The 18,078-nt window shown below is 37.8% G+C and overlaps 3 protein-coding genes and 1 long non-coding RNA gene across 9 annotated transcripts; 2 read left to right on the top strand and 2 right to left on the bottom strand.

The window, feature by feature from the left end:
- On the top strand, nt 713-7,504 carry LOC18605951 (ubiquitin carboxyl-terminal hydrolase 9). Of its 2 annotated transcripts, none has more exons than XM_018117646.1 (14): nt 713-942; nt 1,048-1,212; nt 1,398-1,658; nt 2,063-2,207; nt 2,446-2,505; nt 2,635-2,730; nt 2,814-3,209; nt 3,333-3,473; nt 4,024-4,194; nt 4,616-4,873; nt 4,994-5,142; nt 5,732-6,268; nt 6,375-6,645; nt 6,794-7,504. In XM_018117646.1, exons 2-14 carry the CDS (start codon nt 1,061-1,063, stop codon nt 6,956-6,958), a joined length of 2,802 nt encoding a protein of 933 aa, XP_017973135.1. In that variant the 5' UTR covers nt 713-942; nt 1,048-1,060; the 3' UTR covers nt 6,959-7,504. The 2 variants fall into 2 exon arrangements, with proteins under 2 accessions (XP_017973135.1, XP_007039352.2); XM_007039290.2 differs by having other exon boundaries at nt 1,043-1,212.
- LOC18605950 (glucan endo-1,3-beta-glucosidase 11) lies at nt 7,760-10,356 on the bottom strand. Of its 4 annotated transcripts, none has more exons than XR_001927159.1 (4): nt 9,794-10,356; nt 8,590-9,695; nt 8,203-8,406; nt 7,760-7,908 (listed from the first exon to the last, which is right to left on the bottom strand). XR_001927159.1 is itself a non-coding variant. In XM_018117649.1 (3 exons), the coding sequence occupies exons 1-3, from the start codon at nt 9,843-9,845 to the stop codon at nt 8,335-8,337; spliced, it is 1,230 nt and encodes a 409-aa protein (XP_017973138.1). In that variant the 5' UTR covers nt 9,846-10,356; the 3' UTR covers nt 7,760-8,334. The 4 variants fall into 4 exon arrangements, 2 of the variants coding, with proteins under 2 accessions (XP_017973138.1, XP_007039347.2); XR_001927160.1 differs by having other exon boundaries at nt 8,203-8,403; XM_018117649.1 differs by having other exon boundaries at nt 7,760-8,406.
- LOC108661377 lies at nt 10,412-10,895 on the top strand. The gene is made up of 3 exons (XR_001927161.1): nt 10,412-10,460; nt 10,586-10,716; nt 10,836-10,895. It is a non-coding gene; the product is annotated as an uncharacterized LOC108661377 (long non-coding RNA).
- Nucleotides 10,976-15,315, bottom strand: LOC18605949 (granule-bound starch synthase 1, chloroplastic/amyloplastic). Of its 2 annotated transcripts, none has more exons than XM_018117647.1 (14): nt 15,225-15,315; nt 14,615-14,985; nt 14,388-14,468; nt 14,168-14,287; nt 13,953-14,042; nt 13,308-13,371; nt 13,116-13,216; nt 12,915-13,024; nt 12,565-12,808; nt 12,309-12,485; nt 12,021-12,212; nt 11,799-11,885; nt 11,557-11,685; nt 10,976-11,415 (listed from the first exon to the last, which is right to left on the bottom strand). In XM_018117647.1, the coding sequence occupies exons 2-14, from the start codon at nt 14,954-14,956 to the stop codon at nt 11,299-11,301; spliced, it is 1,854 nt and encodes a 617-aa protein (XP_017973136.1). In that variant the 5' UTR covers nt 14,957-14,985; nt 15,225-15,315; the 3' UTR covers nt 10,976-11,298. The 2 variants fall into 2 exon arrangements, with proteins under 2 accessions (XP_017973136.1, XP_017973137.1); XM_018117648.1 differs by having other exon boundaries at nt 14,168-14,266.

Genomic DNA, 18,078 nt, shown 5'->3' with positions numbered 1-18,078 from the left:
TTTAAATGCAAATCAAAGCATGAATAAAATAAAATAAAATAAATATTTAATTTCACGCAACAAGAAAATATTGATTGGAGATAACACGGCTATCAATAAAGAAGATTTGAGTGCTCTTTCATATTTCGTTGTCATAATTGTAGTAATATATTGTCATTACTAAAGAAGGCGAGTAGATTTTTCTTTGGCCCTTTACAACCTACCTTACCTCCCCATTTTCATTTGACAGAGAAGATAAGAAGAATCAAAGATGGACTTGTATTTATATAGTATAGTAATAATAATAATAATAATAATCATTGATTGCCATATTGGATAAAAATATTATTGCTAGTAGTAGTAACTGAATATTGAATCACTCACAATCCACGAGATCGATTACGTGAGAGAAAATGAGTCATCAAATTGTTAAGAGGAGAAATCAAAATTTAATGTTAATTTAAACGCATTCTTTTTCCTCACGATATGGCTGCAAGTAAAAAAAAAAAAAATCCTTGCAATAAAACCGGTGTTTAAGGTACGAACGGTCATTGACATGTTCTGATTGCAATGGAAAAACGAGGGAAAAAGGAGTTAAAAACAGTAAATAGAGAAAAGAAAAAGAAAAGAAAAGAAATATATATATATATATAATAATTCAAATTTAAGTATGATTCGGGTTATTTATCGTTGTATCGTGGACGCCTATAAAAAGGTGCGTGACTTAAAGTTGAAAAAAGACAAGATCGTTGAAAAGACGGTAAGTTTAAGTTGGCTTCTCCAATTTACTCCAACCCCAAACCCCTCTCTCCCTCCCTTCCTCCCCGACCTGTTTAGGGTTCCCTCGAATATTCCATCTTTCCCTTTTCTTTCTTCTTTTTTGTTTTTTCAAATTGTCTCTCCCAATTTCGGTACATTCTCTCGTCGACGAACAACCAATTGTCTGCTTTGATTCTGATCTCTGTAGGTGATTCAAATCTGTTTGATTTCTGGATTGGAGTTTTGATGATTCTTTTTTTTTTTTTCGGTTTTTAAAAGAATTTGTGTTTGGTTGATTGTGTAGGGTAGTGATTCATCGATCATGACGATTCCGGACTCGGGATTCATGATGGAGAACGGGGCGAGTTGCTTGCCGTGCACGCCCGAAGAAGAAAAAAAGATCGTTAATGATTTAAGAAACGAATCCGAGCGTAATTTGAAAGAAGGCAATTTGTATTTCGTTATTTCCAGCAGGTTTGTTTGAAACGAATTTTAACTTTTATTTTTTCTGGTTGTTTGGAGAATGGGCAAGGAATACGCATTTGATTTTTGAATATGCAAATTCTATGCCAATATTCAATTAAAATTAAACTTAATTTCCTAATCTTAACTTAGGATTTTTAATTTACTGTATAATTTGGGTTTTTTTTTTTGGTCAGGTGGTTTCGAAGGTGGGAGAGATATGTTGGGATGGACGCTGATGAAAATGTGATTGGGAACCAATCTTCTGATTCTCGGCATTTGAATGGGGCTTCTTCCGTGGTGGCAGAAAGGCCCGGTCCTATCGATAACTCTGATATTGTTCAAAATGGAAGTGATTGTGACTGCAAGGAAAATGAGATACAGCTGCGGAGAATGCTGATGGAAGGGCAGGATTATGTTTTGGTACCACAAGGAGTTTGGGAAAAGCTTCATGAATGGTAATGCTTCACTTCTGGCTATTTTTTTCTTTCATATGTGGAATGTATATGGTCCATGCTTTGGTCAGTCGATAGTTTATTGAGTTAGTTATCAAACTACTTGAATGAAGGGCTCTGAAAGAGTTATAAGCCTCTTTTGGTAGTAATCAATTTTAGGTTATTTAATGTTAATCGTGAGATTTAGTGGGTTATGTCAATAAAAAGGATAAACATGCAAAGAACTGTGCAGAGGCTATTTCTGCCACCAGGGTCAATTAATAATTCCTTCCTGGTTAAAGCAGTGTACACGAGTGACTTGATTATATGTCATACACTTGAATGTATTTGTCTTTGCTGTACTTATTTAATAAGATGTCTGGTAAAATTTGTTACTGTTTTTAATATATCTTTCTATTTCTTTTTAGGTATAAAGGAGGGCCAGCATTGCCAAGAAAGATGATTTTGCAGGGTGTTTATCACAGAAAGTTTGATGTAGAGGTTTACCCACTTCGTCTTAAGTTGATAGATTCCAGGGATGAAAGTCAGTCAATTATATGGATAAGCAGAAAGGTATGGCTTCTAGTATTGATGTCAGTTCATTGTAAGTTTTGAAATCTATAAAGAAACTGGAAATCATTCTAATATAAACCAATTGCTAAATGTATTTGGAATTGCATTTTGGTTTCTGAAGTATTATTTTCAGGTCTTTAGTGTCCTTGAAAAATATGCACTTTTGTTACGTAGACCATGCAGGATCTAACTCCCCCTTTTCCTCACTTCTATTCTTTTGGTTGGGTGGCATGTTTAGGCTTCTGTAGCTGTGCTTTTCCAAAAGGTATGTGCACTTAGAGGAATAGAGCAGGACAAGGTGAGCATCTCTCTTTTTTTCTTTTTTCCCCTATTAAGCATGTATTTTTTAATAGAGTAATCTTAGAAGAAAATTTGTTTGCTTTAAGTCAACTTCAATTGCTTGTTTTGGTTCATTATATATTGCTAGGCTCGCATTTGGGATTATTTCAACAAGCAAAAGCATGGACAGTTGTTTGTTTCAAACAAAAGTGTGGAGGAATCAAACTTGCAAATGGATCAAGATGTGAGTATCTTTTTGTTTTTGCCTTCTCTGTTTCGATTTCTAATTGGTTTTGATTCATCTGCATGTTTGATTGAACTTTACAGATTCTTCTGGAGCAAGTTGATGGACATCATTCTTCGAGATTTGGCATGGATTCTACAGGAAATGAACTAGCTTTGGTTTCCTTGGAACCTTCAAGATCATCCTTGACAATTGCTGGGGGGCCAACCATGTCCAATGGTCACTCCTCAGGTTACAGATCGAATTTGTATCCAGGAAGTTCCTTAAGCTCCGGGTTAAATGATATAGATGATGGTTTCGATGCCTATAACTCTGTTAGAAAAGGAGAGAAGGGAGGTTTGGCTGGATTACAGAACCTAGGAAATACTTGTTTTATGAATAGTGCTCTTCAATGTTTAGTGCACACGCCTCCTCTTGTTGAGTATTTCTTGAAAGATTACAGTGATGAGATCAACACAGAAAACCCTTTGGGAATGCATGTAATCTATGGTGCTATCTACAATTTTGTTTTTGTAGTTTAATGTGAATTATTCATTTGAACAGTTTTGACACCTCTTTTCGAGCACTTCATAAAATCTCCAACTTAAATTGTACTTGTGCAGGGGGAGCTTGCACTTGCATTTGGTGAGTTGTTACGAAAATTATGGTCCTCAGGTAGAATTGCAATTGCTCCACGTGCATTTAAGGGAAAACTTGCTCGGTTTGCACCCCAGTTTAGTGGTTATAACCAGCATGATTCTCAAGTAAGTGCTGTCTGATGTATAGATACTCTGTTCTTCTGCAAAGTTGGCAATCGGGTAACTTGTATAAATTAGTGGGCATTATGTTATTAGGGTATGTTTACCTCAACAATATTAAGCTGGAAAGAAAGTGATGAACATTAAACATTTGAAAAATAACAAATAGGATTCACAGTTTGACTTACAATTGCAATTTTAATACTTCTAAGTTAATCCTAATATGGCATGCTCAGTTAGTGAATGTATGATCAATTAGCAAAATGCTCTATGGTCTCAAAATTCTGGTGGTGATGCAATATGGATTGGGAGAGATATTTTAGTCTTCACCACTCTTATAATGGTCTAGTATGTGTATGTTTTAAGGATCCTAAGCTTTAATATTTGACTTATAACGTTGGTTTCCAAGGCTTTGGTGTGGACCTTTTGCATATCACAACTTAAGAATGATTTAGAATGTTGTTTTTATGGTATCTAGAGGTATAACTGTTTAGGGGTACATCTAATATTTTTATTTTCTTTATGCTTAATCTAATGATGGAGCATTTTTTCTTAGGAACTTTTGGCTTTCTTACTGGATGGGCTGCATGAAGACTTGAATAGGGTTAAACAAAAACCTTATATTGAAATGAAGGATTCTGATGGTCATCCTGATGAGGAAGTTGCAGCTGAATGTTGGAGAAATCACAAGGCCCGGAATGACTCAGTGATTGTGGATGTTTGCCAAGTGAGAAATTTTCTTATTCTGCCTGCATGTTTTGATTTGGAGCTGCTATGATGGTCCTCCTTAAAATTATTTTGAAAATGTAGAGTGGTATCAGGGTTTTTATTACATGGCAAATACAATTACTCATCTAAGATTTGTTGTCAGTGATAGTCTAAGCGGTTTCATGACAACTCTAAAAAGTGCCTTTTTTGTCATTATAGCTTTTTCTGTTCTTCAAGATTTGGGCATTTCTCACAGACTATAGGGGCCTGGTGCCTTTGAGGCTCCTATGTTTAATTTGTCCCATGTTTATGTCATTGTTTTCATTCATCTTACATGTCAATAATACGCAACTTCAAGTTTCTGACCATGGAAATGTAGGCTGATTTTCCCCCATATTACTAACAATTGGTATATTGTTTATAATGCTCTTGCCTTTCAGGGTCAATATAAGTCAACACTGGTTTGCCCAGTTTGCAGCAAAATTTCAATTACTTTTGACCCGTTCATGTATCTATCATTGCCACTACCTTCGACGATCACTAGGGCAATGACAGTGACAGTGTTTTCTGGTGATGGAAATGGTCTTCCACTGCCATATATGGTCTCTGTGCTGAAAAATGGATTCTGCAAAGATCTCCTTTTGGCATTAGGTACTGCATGTTGCTTGAAGAGTGATGAGAACCTTCTGCTTGCAGAGGTAAACATGTCGTGAATTGATTCTTAATTTTAATTTTAGCTGTTTCAGTTATAGGTTTTAATGATTGGCTTCTTATCTTAATTTTAATGATTGGCTGAAGTATTAGATTTTCCATATCAGGTCTATGAAAACAAGATTTATCGATATTTGGATACACCTTTGGAGCCATTGATTTCAATAAAGGATGATGAACATATTGTGGCCTTCCGAATTCAAAAAAAAGGGATGGGGAAAACTAAGCTAGTAATTTTTCATCGATGGCAGGAAAAGTAAGTTTACTTCCTTTGTCTCTCTAGCTATTGTAATGTTTCCCTAGCAAATTATATTGTTTTCATCTGATTTACCATCTGCATATGCTTAGATATTTTTGAAAATAAAGGTTTCATAGTTTTTATCTATTATTGCAATTGTTTTGTGATTATTAATATTATTATTATTTTAAATAGCAACCATCTTTGTCCGCACAGTTTATCCATTCACTGTGCACACCTTGTGGCGTGAATTTGGTTAAAAAATCTGCAGAAGACTTTGTTACTTTTGCAGCACTTTTCAGTTTTGATTTATGTCATAAATGTGTGTAGGTGTACTAGGAAGTGAATAATGGACTTCTTTGGCTTCTTATCTTTTGCTTAAGTTTTTGGAGGGGGGAAGAAAGTAATCACATATTAATAAGCTTAGAGAGGGAGAGCAAGGGATGGAAGGAGGGTGGGAGGGGGGAGAGGGATATTTCTTCTTATATTTTGGCTTAAGGCTTTTTGAGGGAGGGAGAAAGTCGCATATGAATTGTTGAATATAAGCTGTCTTCTTCTTCTTTGCTTCTTTGGTTAAGATTTTAAACCAATTTATTGGGCTTTCCAGATCCACGTCAGATTATCTTAAGAGTGGCGCAGAGCTTTTTGGAACTCCACTGGTTACTTATTTGGGGGAAGACCAACCAAGTGGAGCTGATATTGAAACTGCTGTTTCTAAAGTACTGTCACCTTTCAAAAGAATGTATTCTTCAGCTAAGGCTCATATTGGCAAGGAAAATGGCTTTCTCTCAGATGGTCTTGATGAACAATGCAGCAGTTCTGATGTTCAGCCAGTTGAAAACGGAGAACGTGAGGGTACATCAAGCATGGACTTATCGCTCCTGCTCCTCTTGACTGATGACAGGGTTATGAACTTCAAGGCTTTTAAGAAGGATACACTCTTTGAATCTGGGCAAATCATAAGGGTTGTGCTAGATTGGACTGAAAAAGAACAGGAGTTATATGATGCTAGCTACTTGAAGGACATCCCAGAGGTTCATAAAGCAGGGTTTACAGCAAAAAAGACCCGTCAGGAAGCCATCTCTCTATCTTCATGTTTGGATGCTTTCCTGATGGAAGAACCTCTAGGGCCTGATGACATGTGGTAAGTGCTTAAAACATGTTTTAATTGGATTTCAAATAATAAGGTTGTGGATTCTCACTTTACTGTAAGCAGTATTGATGCTTTATGTCTTAAATTATTAATGCAGGTATTGTCCTCGTTGCAAGGAACATAGGCAAGCTATAAAGAAGCTAGACTTGTGGATGTTACCAGAGATTATTGTTTTTCACTTAAAACGCTTCACTTATGGCAGATACCTAAAGAACAAGATTGACACTTTTGTGAATTTCCCAATTCACAATCTTGATTTGAGCAAATATGTCATGAACAAAGATGGACAGACTTATGTATATGAGCTATATGCCATCAGCAACCATTATGGTGGTCTAGGTGGCGGCCATTACACGGCATATGCTAAGGTAAAGTTGTAATCTAGCTGAGTAGTGCTTTGCTTATTTGAATTTATGATGCGAGTCTATTCCAATAGCCATCTCTCACGGATATTACTTATGCACCTTACCTGTAATTTGGATAACCAACATGCTTTTTTGTTTTCCACATTTGCAGTTGATTGATGAGAATAGATGGTATCATTTTGATGATAGCCATGTTTCTCCAGTCAACGAATCGGACATCAAGACCTCAGCTGCTTATCTGTTGTTCTACAAGAGAGTTAGAAGTGAACCCAAGGTGGAGGCAGGAGAGGCATCACACAGTCATTCCATCTCTTGAGGCCCTGATCGAGTGCATTTTACGATACTATTGCTTCTGGAGCTGCCTCCATTTGAGGTTAGTCTGGGCTCACCTCATACTCGCTGTTGTACCATGTGATGAACTGATGATTTTACTTGGCCGAGAAAGCCGTTGGGAGCCCACATGTTATAGAAGATAGGGGACCCTAGCACTGGCGTGGACATAACCAACTCACAGCGACAGCGACAGGGTGACACAACTCAAAGGTGGGGCAAATATTAGTTCAATTATTTATTAAAATTTTTTGAAAGAAATTTTGGTCAGAGTACTAGGTCTGCTTATAGTTATAGGTGCGTAATTTGTATTATGAACAATGCGGTAGTAACCAATCTATTATCACCTCTTTACAGAAGTATCTGTCACCTGACTCAGCGATTAAATTGGAAGATGATTTAATCTCTACCAAGTCATTTGACATTATTAATGTTTGGCGATGGATGTAAATGTTTTAAGATACTAGAGCAATGACATTCTTAATCCTCTCTTTGCTTTTCATTACATGAAAGGTGTTTTTCTGTATGGGAATTTGTCTTGTAAGGCAGAAAAGAACAAGTTATCTGGAATCTTATTCTTAGTGAACCTTTAAACTAACGTCAATCATGCCCCTACCAACTTTCAACCGAATCTTCGATGGCATAATATAAAGATATAATTATAGTATTTATTAATAAAACAAGGACCCAAATCACTTTGAGACTGTTCATTTTTCCTTCTCTTTTCTTATGCTGAACAGGGACGGGAATCAGGTTGTTGGTTTGAGATGATTGCTGAACAGATATATAAAATAAAAAATTTCATAATTGTTCACTACAACAAGAAGGGAGATAACAAAAAACAATAATGTAGCAAATTAATAATCATCATTTAAACTTAGTCTAAGCTGCGGTCCCCTCCCTCTACCAAACTCTCTCAATCAACAACCTAACACCCTGCAAAAATAACACCAAAAAGTGAAAAAGATCACACTTGAGTGCCAGCTAAAAAGATCAAAAGCAACCCGAATCATGTTCAATTTCCCAGTCAGAGCTTACGCCACCACCACCCACCATTGCCCCGGTTGCCTCTATCAACCCTAAATTAAAAAGTTGACAGACTAGGGCTCGTTGGATATCTATTTACATGCCCTTCCATTGTTTTTTTTTGGGTGGGATGGCAGTCAAGGTAAAGTTGATGGTGTTCCCCCTGACACAATGTTAGCGTACAAGCAAAGAAACAGAATTTACCTTTCCCTAACAACGAAGCTGCCCCTTATTCTCTTTATATCACCCTCTCCATTGCCCTTTTTAATAAAAAAAAAAAAAAAAGAAAAAATTTTCTCTAAATCTTGATAAAAAAAAAGAGCTTTGAATTCGTCTCTACACCAACGTTTTAATCAATAAGAATGAGGCCGGCAGCAGTACATGCCCGATGAATTGATATCTTTCCTGCTATCAACCAAAAATTGAAAAACGTAAATGTCACCATTACGGAGTTTGTCATTATCAGTCGCAAACAGAACTAAACGAATGGTGTGTCTTAAATCTTATCAAGATAACGGAATATCCGCAATGAAAAAGAGGAAATTAACCGTTAGAAATGTGGAAAGCTCCCAACTTTTACCCAAAACTTACCGTTGCGGAAGAAATAGACAAATAGCCTGTGGAAGAACTGGTCGGAGAAGACGGTTGCGTCACGGCATTCCCAATGCTTCCACCGGCGGTTGTATTACTCCCAACTACGTCGTTCGTACTAATCCCGAGAGGATACACCGGCGTTCCATCAGGCTTAAACAACCCATAATTCCTCTCTGAAGTGGGACCTGGTTTCATATTCTCATTAAACAAGGCAAAAACATAAATATTAAGATCCGAATTCGGCCTCAGTGGGGTCCCTGTTTTCTTCGACATCAATTTAATCAAATTCCCATTATATTTCTTGGCATTATCGGGTGTGGCTCCAGCCTCATCTTCATCTCCCTTTGAAGGCCACCCAGTTTCCGATATATGAACGGCCAGCTTCTTGTAACCTAACGAAGCTAAAGCAGAATAAACGGCGTCGATTTGAGCGTATAACATGTTGTCGTAATGTAAATTCGTCGCTTGATCGATAACTCCCTGGTTAGGCTGAAAAAGAACAAAATCTAACGAAACTTGCTTGGGGTTTCCCTTATAAGCAAAGTACGGATACGCATTAATCAAAAAAGGAGACCCAGTTTTTTGATGAAAACTCAAAGTTTCGCTTAAACAATCTATCAGATCTTCACGGAACGCTCCAGCTGAAGGCGGATAAGAGGTTTCGAGAATGGCTAAGGAATGTGCTGTCGTGACAGTTACTTGTTTGTCGAGTCCGAGGTTAACCAGCGCAGTGTGAACGCTTTGCATTGCCGGGAGAAGGTTGTCTGAGAGAGTAGTGTCGTTGAAAGTGAGAACCTCGTTTCCGACGAAGATGCATGTGATTTTTGTAGCGGGTAAGTGGGCTTGAACGTTTTGCTTGACCCAAGCTTCTGCTTTAGCCGGATCTTGCATCCTGTCCAAGTACTCGTTGCCTAAACCTACGATGAATTCGACGCCGGTGTTTGCGAATGCGCTAAGGACTCCTGGATCTGCATCGTAGAGTTTCACTTTGGTGGCTCCAATTGATTTTACTAGTGGCACTACGTCTTCTGGGGATGGAAGATTGTTGGCTATTTGTCCATAATTGATCCCAATTGAATTAACCATAATTGGAAACAAATAAGCTGCAATAACCAAAAAGGAAATGCAAACAAAAATTAGCAAATTAATGCATTATAATTCAATCCCAGTAAATAAAATTAGAGTGTGAGTTACCCAGTACCTGAAATTGAAAGAATAATAGAAGCATAGCAGAAGAATCTAGGGAACCCCATGAGAACAGAGCAGTTGGTAAAGTGAGTGAGTGAGTGTGCAGGGGCAAAATGGCTTTTAAGTATCTTTGTTTTTTAAAGGTAAAAGCCGTCAATGAACACGCAAATTGAGTCGCCAAAAGTGTTAAGCAAGACAACAAACAAGAAATTCTTCAAGATTTTTCAGTCACTTTCTTACAAGCTTCGAGTGACAACTGTAATGAGCTGATGCGAGAGTTGATAAGAGTAGTAGAGCAATGAGTGAGCGGAGAGTTCGGCCTTTATCACTCAAGCAGACAGCTGTGCAATGTCGACAAGCAAACCTCGAAAGCAATGGGAGCTTAGGTTGGCAAAAGAAGAAAAGTAAGAAAAAAAAAAAGGCTTTAGACGTAAGGACTTCCCCCTCTGTTTGGGTTTAGTTGGCAGAGTCTGCGCCGGGATTGAATAACTTGACGTTGATATAAAGGGCGGCAGAATTCTTAGAGGCGGCGATTGTAGAGTGTTGATCAAGATTTTCACGATGGGGATTAGCTAATGATTCGCAATCAAAAGGGGTAGATTATTTATGAGCAGACGATAAATGCTCACCGAATGTTTATATATTGTGATTGTGCTGTTGTATTTTTGGTGGGGCCAAAGGTTTGCTTCTCCGACACTCTTCACATGGGTCACCGTTCACTTTTCTTTAGACCTTATTAACAATTTCTTTTACTTAATTCGATTATTAGTGTCAAAGTATTTAATTCAGTGCGCTACGCTTTCAGCGTGACATTGGGAAGACGACAGAGAATCAGCATCAGATACGTGGCATCCATGGAAAGCAAAGTGATTGGGAGTCGCTTTCGGTGGCTCCACCCTGAGGGGCTGATCTCAGCCGTTGGTTCAATGTCTAAAGGTATAGTACTACCAGTGGTACATGCAGACCCCATTGCTGTATGTGTACCCCTTTTTTTGTTTTATTTTAGTTGGATTTTCCCAAAGTAATGTTTATGTCTGTTTTTCTCTCTGGGCCAGCTTGAAGGTGAATGGCCCATTCTCAATCAAATGCCATTTGATATGGGTTGGGCGGCGGGGGGCAGGGGTCATAACATTCAGCATTTTCGTAGTAGCTCAAATATGATGCAATCATACACATTCCAAAGCCACCTTATTTCTAGAAGTTGAAGACTCTTTTATTTACTTGACATAACGCATAAAGCTATGCACAGAAATTGGTTCCCTGTTTAGTTATCGCGAACATCAACAACACCTGTTACCTTCATTACTATATCTTTACACAAGCTCCTATCTTTTCACCTTCCAAAAAAGCATCGACTGCACCTGCAGGGGAGTTTGTTTTCCACCGCTCAAGCAAATGGCTGTCCACAGTTGATAGATAACATAGTTGTATTAAAGAAAGAAGGTACTTAGTAGTTAGCGCTATGCCTTTGCTTGCTGAAGTCAATACTTGAACATTCAAACCCATTAGTCTCCATGCTCAGGGAGTGGGAACGTTTTCCTTGGCAAGAGGAGCAATCTCCTCTCCTTCAATACCAGGTTCACTGCCAGCGACCTCTAGGCTCAACAACATCTTCTCCCACAACTTTGATGGTCCCTGCATAAATAAACCAATTTCCATTTCAATCCAATGAAATAGAGAATTATTTAATTTGAATTCATTCTTCCTTGAGCTCTAAATTTGGTGTAACCATAATCCACCAAGTGAAACTGCATGCTCAATAATGGGAAGACTGACCTTCCATGAAAGATCTTGTGCCATACAATTCTGGATCATTTCTTTCAGGGCTTGAGTGCCATATGTTGCAAGAGCTCTCTTGATACTTCTTGCCACCTTATCTACATCACTTGGATCCACTGCATCACACTGCAAAAACATCACCGTGGAGATGAATGATCTTCCATTATAGGTAGATGACAGAAAAATGAACAAGTCATTCGTTGCACTTCACACAGACAAAAACATTTTTTACTACTTACTTCAATACTGAAGGCTCCCATTTGGAACCCTGTGTATACTTCCTTGACAGTGTCAACGAGTCCACCAGTAGAGGCAACAATTGGCACCTGAAGCACAGAACAGATGTAGAGTTTTATAGTTTCAGTACTATGAGAGCAAGATTAGTATAACCAGTTGCTTTTGTAAATTCATGAAGTCAAAATCAGTTGGTTGCTGAAAAGGAAATGGTCAAAAGCATTTACGGTTCCATATCGCATAGCATGCAGCTGAATGAGACCACATGGTTCAAATCTACTAGGGACCAAAATGTAATCAGCACCAGCAATAATCATATGGGCTAATGGAACATTGAATTTGGCTACTCCTCTAGCGTTGTCAGGATACTGGAGCTCTAGCTGCTCAAGCTGCTTCTCCATGGCCTTTTTTCCAGTTCCCTGAAATGAAAATACATCCATTATTTACTAACACTCAACTCATTGAAGCAACAGTAACAACCACAGGAAGGAAGCATTTCAAAATTTGACACTAACAAGGGCTACGATCTGACAATTTTCTCCAATAAACTTTGGAATAGCTTTTGCCAAAATATCTGAACCTTTCTGCTCTTCTAGCCTAGCAATGAAGCCGATCACTGGAACATCCCTGTCACAAGGTAACCCCACTTCTGCTTGAAGAGCTTCCTTCAATAATGGCTTTGCATCCATTACCTGCAATGGCATTTATTATAAGACATGTCTTCTAATTAAACAAACGACCGAGAAATTGGAAGTTATAAAAAGCACTTACAGTTGTTGCATCATATTTGACACTGATGTATTTGTCAGTGGCAGGATTCCATTCTTGAACATCCATGCCATTCACAATGCCAGTGATGCACGCTTTACGAATGATGGTATCAAGTTCAGCACCTTTGTCTGCACCAGAAACAAGCTCCTGGGCATAGTATGGGCTTACAGTCAAGACTCTGTCTGATTCTATAATTCCAGCCTTCATCCAATTAATTTTCCTTCCCTTGACAGGCTTGTCATACCTGTCAATCAAAACCTTTTAAGTCCTTGGCTAAAGAAAATAATTCACCAAAATAATATTAAGCAAAGTTCCTAATTATGGCAAAAATATCAAATATTATTTCATACCCATCCATGAAGTCAAATGAACTCTTGAACCGAGCGGGCAAATTGAGAAGTGAGAAATCTGCAAAGGCAAATCTTCCCTGATAGACTATGTTGTGGATGCAAAAGGCAACCTGCGATATTTATCGAGCACACTGTAAGTTTTAAGCTTCTGCAGGTCCAAATTAGTAAGATCATATTTACTTCAACCAGAGGCCATCATACCTTGGCATTCATGTAGATGCCCCTGGATTGGTACATGCTTTTCAAATAGCATGGAAGAAGAGCAGTGTGCCAATCGTTGGCAATGAAGACAACATCTTCCCCTGCAGAAGACGGTCATGCACATCAGCCTAAATCATTTCATGACAAAAGAGTTAACTTTCAAGGTTAAGACTGAAGTGGAAAAGTTGATACCGTATGGTCCTGAGAAATATTTGTTGCTATTTAAATTCAAAACTCTGGGTGCCTCCAGAGCAGCCTGCAAATGAAAAAATTATACTAATTTAACTTGACTGGCTAAGTGGCGACATACAAGGTGCAACTTATAGGCCACACCATCAGTAAGATGGAAATAACATGAAATATTGTGGACCGTTTTTCACAATTTACAAATCCAAGTAAAGTTTCAGTTACCATAATCTTGTCTAACAAGCAGCAGTACAGTTTCTAGAGCAGTACCAACTAAGTTTCCTTTAGTTTTTACACTAAAACATCTAATACTAGCTAGTCTTTGGAAGTTCTACACGAGAACACTAGCCATAAGTTTATCAGCTTGTTTCTGATTAGACAGTTAAAACCAAAGGTTTAACCGACAGCCCAGGTGTTTAAACTGGATGTGATAAACTATCCAACTTTTTACAATTGTTGCAGCTACAGGGGAATTCTGTTTTGTCGTACCAGTATCACCTAACCTTATACACATGCCAGCTTCGCAGCTTTCAATTATATCTATTGAGAGGTTACAATTACATCACTAAATTCTTTGAAAAAATCAGCTTGCCTTATTTTCATGATATGATTACAATTTGAAAGGGACGAATCATACTCAAATCGTTTTACCTGGCATAACAAGCTAAATCGCAATTGATTGTCCTTGTAGTCCAAACCTGTCCGAGGGCCATATATTTTGGATCCCGTTTTGCCCCATACCTGAATCATCAGAACAGTGAACATAAGGAAACAGAAGAAGAAAAGAAAAGAAAAGGGGAAATAAGAACAGAACTAATTGAATCTTTAATACAGAAACATTAAACAAATAAATGATAATTCCAAACCTTCTCAAGAAACATAGGGTGATCGACAAAGACACGATCAACTCCACGTTTGTAGCAGTGGAAGAACCGAACAGTCTCAATTTTGTCCCCGACTTTTAGCTGCATATTAGGAGCTGATCTTTAAGAACACAATCCAAACATAACTTACTTTAATGGAATTGGAAGTACCAAATAAACAGAATACGATTTCTCTTGAATTTAACAGGATCGGAAACCGTACCTGAACTAATACAGAGGTGTCCCATGCATCCTTGTACTGATCATAGCGAGGAGACACTGTCATAACACGGTGTCCTCTGACCTACTCAATGTTAAGCGATAGGGCTTAGTGTCAAATATACTTCACTAGCAAAATTTAACAGCAAACTATACAGTACTTGTTTTCAGATTTTTTTTTAAAAAAAAGGCTATGATTCATTGCACTGTTACTCATAAAACTCTACTTACAGCCATTGCGGGAGGAAGTCCACCAACGACATCACCGAGTCCACCAGTTTTGCTCCATGGACCAACCTCAGCTCCCACAAAGACCAAGTTCATCCCTGTTCCGCAAATAATTTTCCCGGAAGGCCTGTCATTTGCAGTGGGGTGTCCCTCTTTCACAGCTTGCCTGGCAACAGCCTTTGCATGGGTTCTCATCTGCAACCTATCTACCTGGTTCAAAGACCTCAAACCATTGTGAGTCATGGCTTGATTCCTCATGCCGATCTGTGCCAGCTTGGCCTTTGTTTCCTGGCTGTTGACATGTGAACTTCTTGAAACGAAGTGTGAGGCTGTCACTGTTGCCATTGCTCGGGTACTTTCAATTAGTGAGAAAGCTGAGACCAGAAAGAAGAAAGAGAAGGAGATAAACAACTTAACCCATGTCCAAAAATCATTATAAGTAAAAAAAAGAAGCAAACTTTTTTAATTTTTATACAGATAACGTAACAACAACTTGAAAATGTCTCAAATTTGGCGCGTACCACCATCAAAGAAACAGAAACCTACGCAACAGATTCCGTGAATCTCTCAAAATCAGTTAGGAAATCCATGCATAGAAATCTAGGTTACTCACCAGTTCAAGGCTTACAAATCCCTTTTGACTCGTACGTTGTTGAGTTCAGTTCGGAGTACCCGGGAGTTGAAGTGGTCACTTATATCCATGGAGGATCTGCCAATTTGCACTGATTGCATTGCTGACCGTGCCACAACACGTGGCATTACGAGAACGGTTGAGTGTCCTTCCACCGCTTAAGCCCTCAAGTCTGCTTCCCAAGTGTAAAGTGGGACCCCTAGCATCCGTACGAATATGCTGGAAATTAGCGGTCATTCTTCAGTGTAGAAATGTGAGCTTATAAATGATATTTCTTTTTCTTATTTAATTTGTCACGTTGAACAGAGGAATGGCTCCAAGTGGATTAAAAACGACACCGGAGAGTGCAATCTCGAGGTTCAGGGTCCATAATTGGTGGGGTCCAACAAATGTCTGTTTCTTCCTCAGAGACTTGAGTGTTGCTTTCCAAGAGATTTTATAATTTTAGTACTTCAAATTAATTTTTTAATAAACTAATTAACTGACGGCATAGAAGCCACGGAACCCTGTGTTCTGCTGTGCTTATTTTGTAATGGAGCAGGTTGGCTACATGTTTTTCCCCCTTCGTTTTTAGTAATTGGTAGTAGTCCCCAAGTTTTTCAATCACGATGATTCACCAGCAATGCATGTGAGGTGGAAGATATTTTTTCCCAGGAGAACTCTTGGCCTCTCCCCCGTGAGAGGTTGGAAATTCAATGTTCTTAGCTTTTTGGGTTTCCACCTGCCACTCAATTTGTGGACACATTAACTTACTTAAAATTCTGATCAAGTTGCTAAGCTAAATGCAGGCACGATTTTCGTCTTCAAGAATGAATAGCATAACCCATTATGACACTTAAATATGAATGTGAAATAAATAATGGAATTCAGTGCAAGTATAAAAAAAAATGTTTCGAGGTAAATTTTTAGTCTTAAAGTATTATTAATTGAATTAAGGAATTCGAATTTTACCTTTTAAAAAAAAATCATTCATCAATTAATGAATCAAATACTTAATTATAATATTGAAATAGTATTGTTGATTTAAATTATGAGATATTTTTAAGAAGACCAAATTTATATTCTTGCTAAAAGCAATATTTTTCAAGCGGTAATAAATTTTTGCATCTTCCAAAGAGGAAATTACAGCTGCAATGCCAGCCAAGTTCAAGAAAATGATGCATATTACGCCTCTAATTCACATGTTCGTTACAATAATTCACGATATCAACTTTACTTTTTGTTCTTCCTCTGATACAGAAAAACATCACAATTTAGAGTCACACGTTTCTTTTCTACTTTTCTCCATAGATTATTTCTGCACCAACACCTTCTGGCCAGGATTTGTTTGTTCAAGAAAAAAAGGAAAGGCGCGCGTGGATCTTTAGCGTGTCGCAAAGGGCTGGGGTGGGGGGGTCGGCCCTTGCATAAGCTTTTGCTCTCACAAAACTGGAACTCGACGCCTCGCACGGGCCACCTATGGAAACAGCATCTCCATGTAAGGCTAAAATGGTACTATTATGTTAAGAAAACTACAACCAAAATTCCTTCTTATGCTCTCAGAAAAAAATAAAAATAAAGAAGTGGAAATCCAAGCTTGGAAGATTTTAACGCGTCAAAGACATCTAAGTTTATCGGACCACAACTTGATATTATGAAAAGAGTGGTGACCTTTTAAATGTGTCTACAATTGCAATATCAGCATTATCACATCGTTAGTTCTCGACTGAAAAATCTAGGCACCCTTCTTTCTTTAACAACTGGAGAATGCACGTTTTACCTACCAAAAAAATCTAATGGTTTTACATTTCCATCTAAGGCCAATGGGCTTTACCTAACGAATACATTCTTTCCCATCTAACCAAAGATCAACCAGCCTATGGCTTATATTCGCCACGAAAGAAGTGTGCCCAAATGTTTTGTGCCTTTGTATGAAAGAAAACGTAACAGAAAGCTTGAAGTTATGTACTAGGGTGTGCCAACCATTCAAAGAGGCTGCACCAAACGAGTATATTCCCACTGTCATATCGGCATATCCCTCATGCTTCACGATCTTTCTCTGTTCTTGTCTTACTCTTCGCCTTTCCTTGACAATGACCAACACAAACTAATAAACTAAACATAATTGTCGCTTAAAACTTACATGCCAGTGGCCAAATCAAATAAGATATATAAAACTGGTGACTTGTCCATAGCTCAAACTCGTAGAAATTAAAGGATAAATTCTCTCCATTATTAATAAAAATAGTGAAATATTTACACGTCTTTTTCAAACAATTTTAAGGTCATAATTTGTTCATATCGTTTCTCATTTTTAATTAGCTTTTATTTACATTCTTATTCAATTTAAAGTCATTGAAATTTCAACCATAAATCAATTTCAATATGCATTAATCATTTTACAATGAAAAAGTAAATATCTTCATTACTTAATATAGTAAGCGGATCTTTACCAAGATTAAATTGGTTGCTCCTGGCAAAACTTTTTTTTACTTAAAAATGGAAGCACAGAAGAATTATAGATCATTTGATCAAGCTTTTTTTTTTTTTTTCTTGTTTTATATCTCATCAATTTCAAATTTCTCCCACAAATTAGAACGGGAAACCTTTCAAATGGGTTTACTATTTGTTTGTTGTAACTCTTAAGTTAAAATAAATAGTAATTAACTTAGTTTTTTGTTGTAACTCTTAAGTTTCTTGCAGTTGACAGACGATAGAAACACATAAGCGACACCTCATAACAAGGAAAGCTATGCAAAAGGCAATGCGCCCGTGACCTGCCCAGATTCCATCTCCAGCCGGATTCCTTGAAGATACAATTACGACACTTGGCAAATTGTTATTATAAAATTTAAAA

Source organism: Theobroma cacao, chromosome 3, assembly GCF_000208745.1.
Source record: "Theobroma cacao cultivar B97-61/B2 chromosome 3, Criollo_cocoa_genome_V2, whole genome shotgun sequence".
In the NCBI taxonomy this organism is placed as follows: Eukaryota; Viridiplantae; Streptophyta; class Magnoliopsida; order Malvales; family Malvaceae; genus Theobroma; species Theobroma cacao.
The sequence above is the reverse complement of the archived record's forward strand: the minus strand, read 5'-3'. Positions and strand labels throughout refer to the sequence as shown.

Coding starts and splice junctions, on each gene's coding strand:
- LOC18605951 (XM_018117646.1), top strand. CDS start 1,061: ATGACGATTCCGGACTCGGGATTCATGATGGAGAACGGGGCGAGTTGC. Junction 2,208..2,445: donor TTATATGGATAAGCAGAAAG/GTATGGCTTCTA, acceptor TGGCATGTTTAG/GCTTCTGTAGCTGTGCTTTT. Junction 4,195..4,615: donor TGATTGTGGATGTTTGCCAA/GTGAGAAATTTT, acceptor CTTGCCTTTCAG/GGTCAATATAAGTCAACACT.
- LOC18605950 (XM_018117649.1), bottom strand. CDS start 9,845: ATGGGGTTCCCTAGATTCTTCTGCTATGCTTCTATTATTCTTTCAATT. Junction 9,696..9,793: donor TATTATTCTTTCAATTTCAG/GTACTGGGTAAC, acceptor TGGTTATTGCAG/CTTATTTGTTTCCAATTATG. Junction 8,407..8,589: donor TGTCTATTTCTTCCGCAACG/GTAAGTTTTGGG, acceptor TTTGGTTGATAG/CAGGAAAGATATCAATTCAT.
- LOC18605949 (XM_018117647.1), bottom strand. CDS start 14,956: ATGGCAACAGTGACAGCCTCACACTTCGTTTCAAGAAGTTCACATGTC. Junction 14,469..14,614: donor GACTTCCTCCCGCAATGGCT/GTAAGTAGAGTT, acceptor AACATTGAGTAG/GTCAGAGGACACCGTGTTAT. Junction 12,213..12,308: donor ATTGTCAGATCGTAGCCCTT/GTTAGTGTCAAA, acceptor TTTTCATTTCAG/GGAACTGGAAAAAAGGCCAT.